The 9742-nt window shown below is 40.7% G+C and overlaps 1 protein-coding gene across 1 annotated transcript in view; it reads right to left on the bottom strand.

Annotated features, from left to right (window-relative positions):
* The window catches only part of CDS1 (CDP-diacylglycerol synthase (phosphatidate cytidylyltransferase) 1), a gene marked incomplete at its 5' end in the record, with an annotated part of 19684 nt that overhangs the window by 3894 nt on the left and 6048 nt on the right, over positions 1 to 9742 (bottom strand). Inside the window, 6 exons of the mRNA XM_010072910.1 lie at positions 1287 to 1439; positions 2268 to 2336; positions 3165 to 3252; positions 4607 to 4689; positions 6834 to 6892; positions 8450 to 8589. Of these exons, the coding sequence (XP_010071212.1) occupies positions 1287 to 1439; positions 2268 to 2336; positions 3165 to 3252; positions 4607 to 4689; positions 6834 to 6892; positions 8450 to 8589 (592 nt within the window). The remainder of the gene's footprint in view (positions 1 to 1286; positions 1440 to 2267; positions 2337 to 3164; positions 3253 to 4606; positions 4690 to 6833; positions 6893 to 8449; positions 8590 to 9742) is intronic.

Raw genomic sequence — 9742 nt, 5'->3', positions numbered from 1 at the left:
TTTTGTTTGGGTTTTCTGGATTTCGGGGGATGGTTCTTTGAGCACTTCCCGGTCAATGGCACAAGCTCCAGCTTTTGAGGGAATGTCATGCTGGCCTCATCCATGAGAGCAGAGCACACCTCACCTGGCAAGTCTTGTTAAACAGTCTGTAGCTGAAAAATCCTGATTTACATCACAGCCAGCCAACACCAATTAACTTCTTGGCTTCTTTGTGCAGTCATCTTAAGACACTTTTCATTTAGGCTAAACTATTCAGTTGCTCAAACAGAAAAGTTTCTGAGTTGGAATTAAGTCAATTTTGTTGGGAGAACACAAGGCTTGACATCTTCTGACACCAAGCAAAATGTCTTCCAAACTTAGTATCTGGTCATATTTCTGAGAGAGAACATCAGCATTGAGTAACAGAGGGGAAAAACAAAACCAAAACCAGGCTGTTGCCCAAACAAGTGGATTCAATTTGACCTTGTATAAAGAGCGCTAAAACTAATTGTCTCCTAAAAGGCTTTTGTTAGGGGCTGGCAAAAGTACTCCAGAAGCACACACGGAACTCCCATCTCTTTGTAGGGTTAACTGATGGCTCTCTATGAGACTGGCACAGAGCTGGGCATTCCCCTCTCATAGAGTCACAGAATGGTTTGGGTTGGAAAGGACCTTAAAGCTCATCCAGTGCCACCCCCTGCCATGGGCAGGGACACCTCCCACTAGCCCAGGTTGCCCAAAGCCTCATCCAGCCTGGCCTTGAACCCCTCCAGGGATGGGGCATCCACAGCTTCTCTGGGCAACCTGGGCCACTGCCTCACCCACGCACAGGAAAACATTTCTTCCTTACATCTCATCTAAATCTGCCCTCTTCCAGATTAACGGCACTGACGCACAAGATACTATGTGACGAAGAAAGCACAAGTCCAATCCTAACAGCAGTTACACGCTAGCTGAAAACAGGATGAAGTTCTACAAATAAGATTACTTGAGCTTACTACTAATTTGGGCCGTAGCAAGCCTTTGTCCATTTCCCACAAAAATGTGGAAGTTGCTCCTTCCAGAATTGGTTTGTCTGCAAAATGCTGAAGTGACATCCATTTCCAGCCCAAAGAACACAGGCCACAAGGACACAGGCAGGTTTCCTTGTGGGACTCCAGCAACGCATTTCATTATGGGATTGATTCAACTCTCACCCTTCAAGCGTTACCAGCATTGACATAACCTTCTAAAAAAGTTTTAGAAAACCATTAAAGCTGGGAAGTACAATTTCAATTTTAACCAAAGCCTCGGTTTTTTTTACTTACCCATCCCAACACAGGTTGAAGCAATAGCGGCACGGCATACTTCTTCATCTGAAAGAGCTCTGAAGGTTCACACTCTGTCACAAATCTGTTGGTTTCGCTGTTATATTCCACAGGGCAGACAAAGTACTGGTGTTGAGCCAAAAAATAGGAAAACTGAAAAGGAAAACAAGGATTCCTGAAAGAGGCGTTTGTTGTTACAATCACAAATCATACTGCCATGGATGGCTTTGCCATTGCAAGCCGAGGATAATGCAAATATTTTTAATAACAAAGAGAGCCAGAATGGAGTAAAACCGGCCTATTTGTTAAGTTGTAGAAAGCCTCAACAAGGCAAGACAAATGTGGACCTTCAATGTGCGTAGTGATGATTTCCCAACTTGTTTTCCTTTTCATATCTCTCAGATTTGCATCTACTGGATGTTTCTGCTTTATAAAATCCCAAAACATCATTTCTTTACAGTTCACTTCTCCATTAAAACTTTAACTATCGCTTTGACTAATTTTGGTAGTTACAAGCTCTGCTGACCTTGGTGATAAATTACTTCTCAGAACAGTTACTGCATAATAACCAGCTTATCTCCTGTGCATCTTGTCAATGTCAACTAGCTGTCTAAAAGGGGCGTTCTCTCAGGAGAAATGTCATTACAAAGTCTGTATTACAAAAGCACTCCTTTACAAAGCCATAAATAATGCTATCAATAAACTTCCATTTCAAAATAGGGATGCAATTAATAGATAAAACAACTCCAGATATAACAACAGCAATGGTAAAAATGGTCAGTATAACCTGTGTAGGAGAGGTGCAAGCCTTGCCTAGCTTTCCCAGGTGGTTATGAAACGGCAGAATTCTCTAACCAAAAAACCTCCTAACTCTTTGGCTTTCAGCAGTTTGAGACGACCAAATTTGTCATTATTTTACTTCAAATAAAAAGAGGATGTTGAAGCCTGAACATACACAAGGACAGTCCTGTGGTTACTTACAATAAATCCAAATACGACTGTGGAAAAGAAGCCTCCGATGAACCCTTCCCAGGTCTTTTTGGGAGACAGCTAGGCACAAAAGAGAGAGTGTTAGCTTCATCAATTGCATCAGTGACCCTTTTTTACTCTGTTTCTGGACCTCAGTTGTGAAAATTAAGCTCCTATTTGGTTTTTTAAAGATAAGTGTAAAATACTGAATGTCAGCAGCTGCAACCACCAAATAGAGAAGTGCAGCTGGGACCTGTCCCAGGCAAGGGGGGAAAGTGCCACCATTGGGTTGGTGCCACTGGGCAGCTTGAGGGAACGGAGAGCTCCCTTCCCAGGCTGGCAAACTAACACAGCAAATAACCGCAGGCCTACAGAGCCCAGCGTAGCAAGCCATTTTCTTAATCAAATTCTATTATATTTCAAATTCTGGAGCAGTTTAATATCAGAACCAACTATATATATCCACAAGTTAACACGGCAACATCACGAAAATAATAATTCATGGCTTTCTGGGGGGTCTTGGATATTCTAATGGAATTGGAAGATCACTACTTGAACCCTTTTCAGTGCTACGTCAAAAAGACCAGATGAGGAATAGCGGCTTATTTCAAGTGCCAGTTTCTGTACAGTAAGTATGCAGTTAAACCTGCATATGAAATACAAAAAGGAAGCAATTCTAAACGATAACGTAATAGGCTCAAATTATATTATACTGTGATGTCAATATCACATGCACATCCCAGTTTCCACTTACAATCAGAAACAGCATAGTCAATTTGGTTTTTTTGCAAAGATACGTTATCATGCTGTACAGCAGAAAGTATTTTTCCTGTAACCATGTTTTTGAACAAGTATCTAAACCCTATAAACTGTAAAAGCTCGTTAGTGAGGAAGTACCTAAGTACATACCTTAATTAACGGAGTTCTGCCAAAGAAGAATCCAAAAATGTAAGCGGTAATATCATTGCAGATAACACTTGAAATCGGAACCAGAAACCTAGAGAAAGACATGAAAAGTTTCACAAAGAAAAATAAAAACTGCCTGAACCTAAACACAGGACAGACATTGAAACAGCAGCATTTCCTTTGGGGAATTATGTTTCATAATATGTTCCCCTAGTTCCCCATGAGCAGCATAGTTAGCTGTTTGGATATTAGTCGTCAGCCCATCAAGACCATTACAGACCCATGTCAGTTCCAGTTAAGATATTATTTTGGGGCATGAGCTTAAAACATGAACAGGCTGGCTTCTTCCTATCAGGCTAGCAGACTGGTACCACAGTTAAGAAGAAATCAACAGATATAAACATGTTAATGTTATTGGTAACATCAAAGCAAGCAAATTCCTTGTAAAGTTTAATGATACCTAAATTTTAAAAAGTTTTGTTTTTCTTCCTCTTGACAGTTAGGCGCAGCCTGTGTTAGCTTTCTAAGTGTTCTTTGCATGCAGACAGCATCTGAATTTGTTACTCAAGCCTGTTCATCTCTTTTTTTTCCCCTTTTCAAGTCAGGGAAGTATTAATAAGCTTAAAGTCAGGTTTTGTGACCACCTGTCAAATTGTCTGGTGCAATAACAGAACCAGCAGAACTAAGAAATAGGAGGCTAGCAAGGCAAACAGGTTCAGTTTTTGGCACACGAACATGATCACTATGAAAAAAATTTGTTTATACAAACTCTGTCAAAGGCTTTGGGTTTTCTTTACAACTATAAGCAAATCTTTTCTGCAATAATCTCCCCAGTTGTGTACGTATCAGGAAAAGAAAATGGAGAGTACGCAGTATTACGTCCTTGGAAGAATGCCAATCATCTTCCATGTGCTTCTTCCTTCTTTCTCAACCAGTAATCTACCCTCTCCCTAAAGAAGTTTCCACTTTTTGGCGAGCAGTTTTAAGTAAACAAGTTTACCTGCATCATCAGAATTTAATATATAGCTGGAAATGGGGCATTAAGATGACCCAACAACATCCCAAATTCAGTTATACGTAATCTGAACTTATCTGAACAGGGAAGGTGGCCAGATTTGGCATTTCAAATTAACTGGTCCAAGTTCAATAGCTCTGAGGAACCTGAAGCTCCCAAGTAACTGAAAAAGAATTGCTGAATGTTTATCCATCCAGCAAAATGCTATGGAAACTATTTCACCAAGCACACAAGTAATCCTATTCCTTGCAAAAAAATGAAGAGGTTGTTCAAAACTATCATACTTCTGACTCCCAACTAGAAATTCCTGCTCCTTTAATTTGTGCTGCTTTAACTGTCCCCACGATTATTCCCTAACCAGATCTGCGATGTAAAAGAACCAACCTTTCAACACAACAGAGTTACAAATCATTTATTACTGTCCCCTTACCAGATCATGCCTTCAAAGAGATTTTGGATGACAAGATGAGATTGAGTTACAGTGATCAGCAAAGTGACATGAGTCCATGCGAACTGTTAACAATGCAACAACACAACAGTTAGTGAAAACACCGATCCGTACACCTCGAGAAATACTGGCACGTCAGCTAGAGGAGCTTAATTAGGACTGAGACCCGTTCTAGCGATAATGCAGGAGATGTGTGCATACAGTATATCACAAGTTAGCTGGCTTTCTGAAGCAAGCACTGAACCTTCAACAGGTTTCCTCATCACTTACCTCCACCCAAGAATTTTTTAATGTGCAGTTTTAACATCTGATTTAAGAGACATATACCTTCAGCGCGAAAGCAGCAAAGAAATGTAAGCGATGTGATATTCTGTATACACATATATAACAGACACGTTAGAATTGTAACAATAAAATGGCAATGAAATCATGAAAGAGTCGTGCTACACAGATGTGGATATCTCCTAACAGAATACCAGTCCTCTTATGAAACAGGAAAACTCTCAGGATTAGCAAAAGCAAAGTGTTAATTTTGATGTGCGTGGTCATTTAAACAGCCATTTTCCTCAATATTACTGTACGTACTTGGGGTGGATTCTGTAGCACCAGGATACAATAAAGTGGTTTACAAACAGTTTACCAGCAAAGATTCTACAATAGATCTTATTTTCCAAAAACTTTTAAATCAAGAACTGGTGGTTTTCCCATGAAACACCAAATTTAAGAACTCCAAATGTCTGGGTGATTTGACACACGGGATGTCCTACTTCTTTAATTCTCTTATCACATGTTTTCCTAGGGCACCAGAAGGCTGAAAGGGCGAGGTGTGCAAGAACCGAAATAAAGGTTTCTGAAAACATTACCTGCTGGTTCATTAAAGCATCTCTACAACAACATTTTTAGTATTTGTACAGTGATATTGGAACAACAACTAAAACCAAATGGCTGCTCTCCTTGTCTGTCCAAACACTGCGTTGCCACAGAGGGGATACACAGCTTCCCTCTGTTTTATTGCAATTCTCACACCTTCATGCTTTCTGGACAAGCACCAAGTCATATGACTGACATGACTTCTTTTTCTGCCTTCTTTCCAGAAGGGAAAAAAGGGAAAAAAAAAATATGGCAAATGAATATATTTACGTTGTGCCAATCTGAAGAGGGGTACTTTGTGGATTAGAAGATAAAGACCACCTCTCCTAGAAAAGCTACATCCCCCTGGCAGGCAAGTTCTCCCACAAATACAATAAATCTTTTTGAGTAAAAGATGTTTCTTCCATGCTCATGCAGTGCTCAGCTAAGTCCTAGCCCAGATTTAGGGATCCTCAATGGTAAAGTGCTACCTAATGCAAAAACAGAGGGGTTAACTGCAGCTCCAGAGCTTGTGAAAATCTCTAAGGTTGTGCAATGCCCCGACTGCTCCAGCTCTTTGAAGATGGGAGTTGTACTGCATTATTATTTTATTGCTGCTTCTATTCTATATAGAAGGGGCGGGGGGGCAGGGGGTAGGGAGTGTGATTTTTTGGGGGATTTTTTTTTTTTAACCTGTAATGTTACAAAATTAGTTTTTGACCTACATAAAAGAAAAAGTTTCGTGCTCTTGATTAGCTCCTATGCTGCTTATAAGGTGGACATTTGTCTGCCTAATAATTTGTCCACCACAAGAGATGAAAACACCCTTTTATTTTAATAGATTAATGATCGCGGCATAGCAGAACCCAAGACCAGAACCACTGTTAAGTGTCCCAGAACAAATCTTCCATGTAGGGGTTAAGATCAGTTCCCTTCACAGCACTTCAGTGGGGCCTCTACAAAGAAACACTTGAGTCACAAGAACCACTTCCCACGCTACAAAGAACCTATTTGGCTTCAGACCCGACCCAGGAGGTAGATGCACACCCCTTTCACCAGGAATCTCTATCGTATCTGCCTGCCACTAAGGGAAATGTATCACATTGCATAGGCACAAGGCATCACCAATGACAGCTTGTGTTCACTGAAAGACTGCATCCTGTGATATAATAATCAGAATAAATAATCAGAATAAATAATAAGCCAGAAGGTGACCAAATACCAAACAGCCCCACACCACTTAAGGTTACTGTTGGTTTCAGCACATTTTCCACACCCCTCTTCCAAGCTATTTCACAAACACGGGGACGTGACAGTTCTAGCGACATTCGTAACGGGAACAAAGCGGGTTAATACGCACCATGTAAAACTGCAGGCGATAGTGTTTCTTCACTAAACTCAAAACAAACACGCAGAAGCCTGTAAAAGAAAGCAAGTGTAGTTTGTACCATCGTGTATGTAATTACACTGAACTGTGACATACTCGTAATTCTCTTCCTTTCCAGCAGTTTTTAACCCCTCTGCTGCTAGCGGCATTTGCTTGTATTCAGTAAATGTACATAGAGAATTATTCTCATTAGAGCACGAGATTTCGTTAACATCAGTAAAGGGCATCCATCCCATACTTCCAAGGTCCCATCATAGACCGATTTTTAGGGGAAAAGACTGTCACCTTTAAAAGCCTCTTAAAAAAATCAGTTTGACAAGATGGTTTTGAATAATTAACTGAAATAATTGAAATTCAAACACCAGCTTGCCCCTCTCCTCCAGCCGGGCATACGGCTGCATGCAACGCAAGCGCAACGTGCAGACGTTGGAGGATTCAACCAACTGAAAGCAACGTAACGCCCCTCGGTTCTGGGGGGCTACCAGACCACCCCTTCTCCCCTTGGGCAACTCCCTGCCCCAGGAGGGCTCAGAGGCCCTCAAAAGACCCTTAACCTCAGGGACAGCCCCTTGGTGACCCCACGATGGCAGTCCGAGAGCCGCCAAGGGCCTCTGCTATGCTCTGCCTCCCGCTTCTGCTCACGGCTGGCTTGTCTCATCTCTCCCCGCACTGCCCTTCTGCAGTCAGGAGGCATTAGTTAAGCTCCTTTCCTCAGGGCAAAGCCAGCTGAAAAAGGTCAAGTCTTGCAAAGCTGGTTTCTAGTTTGTAATCTAAGCACCGAGTAGAATTTTTAACTGGTTTTAAAAAAAAAAAATAACAGTACATAAACTGACAGTTCTTCATTAAGATCGAGTTTCTTAATATATTTTACAAATATTTCTAAAATAGCAGCCTCCTTTCCCTTAGGCCAATCTGGATCTTCCATTGATTTAATTTTAGGCTAAAGTAATATTAATTGCAGTCCTGAAAACACCATGGGCTATACTTACATGGTCACAAAGCATTACCCCACAAGACTACCAGCTGATGTTTCTTCTTCCTAGAGAAGAGGTTTTTAAAACACTCGTTCTTTGGATAGGGAGGATAATTTATCCATGAGGCAAGCATCTGAATATTTTGCAGACAAAATAAAGCCTCAGGCATTTTGAATAGTCAATTTAAAATATATTGGTAAATCTTATTGCTGTAGACCTAGCAGAAAACTTGCACAATAAGGCATCAACCCAGCTCAGCAATTACATATTTAAGTCACCTCCACAGACAGCCAAAATAGTGTTCATATACTCAGGTACGGAGCCCTGTTCTTCAACCACCAAAATAAATTCATGTTAACTTCTCCTGAGTACTATAAGCTCAACTTTCTCCAGATTATCTACTTGTTTACGCTGTTTTCTTCTTAGTGAATGCTAAATTTTTATGCACCTTTTCACAAGAAAAATGGAACTGCAAACACCAAATTTCCTTAAGCATCAAGAGGAAAAAGAAACTGGAAGTGTGTACAGCTGGGGAGCAATTTATGGTTTTCTAAACAAACACAGAAAACAAATGCAGCACAAAGTTTTTTCGTTTTTGCGATTTCCTACACTTACCTGCTAAATAGAGTGCAAAAGATATAAACCTGTGGTAACGAATTAGGAATTGAAGCTGTTCTCTTCTCTGAACAAATGTAGCAAAGTAATCGGCTACAGTCTCTCCGTAAAAGAAGTAGTTCACACACAGCAAAAAGTACCTACAACACACAACAGTTAGCTGTTATTTTAATAAGATAATATATATTTAAGGGTCATTCTTAAAAATAAAAACAAAAAACCACACCAAAAAACACCAAACAAAAGAAAAATGAGAAAAGTAGAAAAGAAGTGTGACAAAAATAAAATTCAAGTATAAATCCAGTCTTATACTTCTGGGTTGGTGTCTCCTCTGACAAGCCAATTTTTGTAATTTATTTTTTCTAAAGCACACACACTAGAAAAACCAACACATTTTGCATAAGGATACAGCTGGAAAATCCATTCATCCCTAAGGACAGTATTGAATACTCCACACCTGTGCAAGTCCTTCTCAGATATTCTAAAAGCACAGAACAAGTCTCTGCTATCATTGGTCTTGACACAAGCAACTCTGCACATTCTTTTTGTATATCCTAATCAGGGTAGTCAGTGATTTCTACCTTACAAACAGGAAAAAAAGGTACTTGCATAACAAATCCTCTGAGGTTATAGGACAGTGAATGTGACACGGGGCTTGAGGATTTGAACGGAACTGCACTTGGGCCATCTCGCCTGAAAATTCTCGTCTGAAGGAGTTACTGCCGCATCTCTTGCTCACCACACACGAGCAATAATCTTACCAGGTTAAATCCAACAACTAACTAGTAAATGCAGCTATGACTACAACTTTTTCAAAACAATTGTGTGGGAGTGCGTCCACACCCAAGGTTCAGCTGAGGTGACATGTCACCTTCAGCCCTCGCTTTTTGAAGGATCTTGAGATAAATTCCTTTCAGTCAAAGCAGTCAGTACACAAGGAATTCTGCAACAGGTTTTCATTCAAGTTCAGCTAGTCAGCTTTCTAGAGTTAGGGCACAATGGGATCCCCAAATGCCAGTGTTGGGCTGAAAGGAGTCGATGTTAACTGGTGTGGCAATGCGGAAGAGCTAAGTTTGAGCTCCACGTACACAAGTGACGGTAGTCAGCTACCAAAGCCGACTAAGTGATAGATTGCACATTGCCTTCTCCAAAAATTTTGGCAAGACCGCAGAATCATTCATGTATGAGTCTGCTCTAGCTGTAGATCCAGAAGCCATGGAATAGAGCAGACAATGAATCAGTCCCCTGAATAACCCAGCAGCGACCAGAGGAGAACTGACCAGCATTTACAGA

The sequence above is a fragment of the Pterocles gutturalis genome, unplaced genomic scaffold, assembly GCF_000699245.1.
Source record: "Pterocles gutturalis isolate BGI_N339 unplaced genomic scaffold, ASM69924v1 scaffold39952, whole genome shotgun sequence".
Classification (NCBI taxonomy): Eukaryota; Metazoa; Chordata; class Aves; order Pterocliformes; family Pteroclidae; genus Pterocles; species Pterocles gutturalis.
The sequence above is the reverse complement of the archived record's forward strand: the minus strand, read 5'-3'. Positions and strand labels throughout refer to the sequence as shown.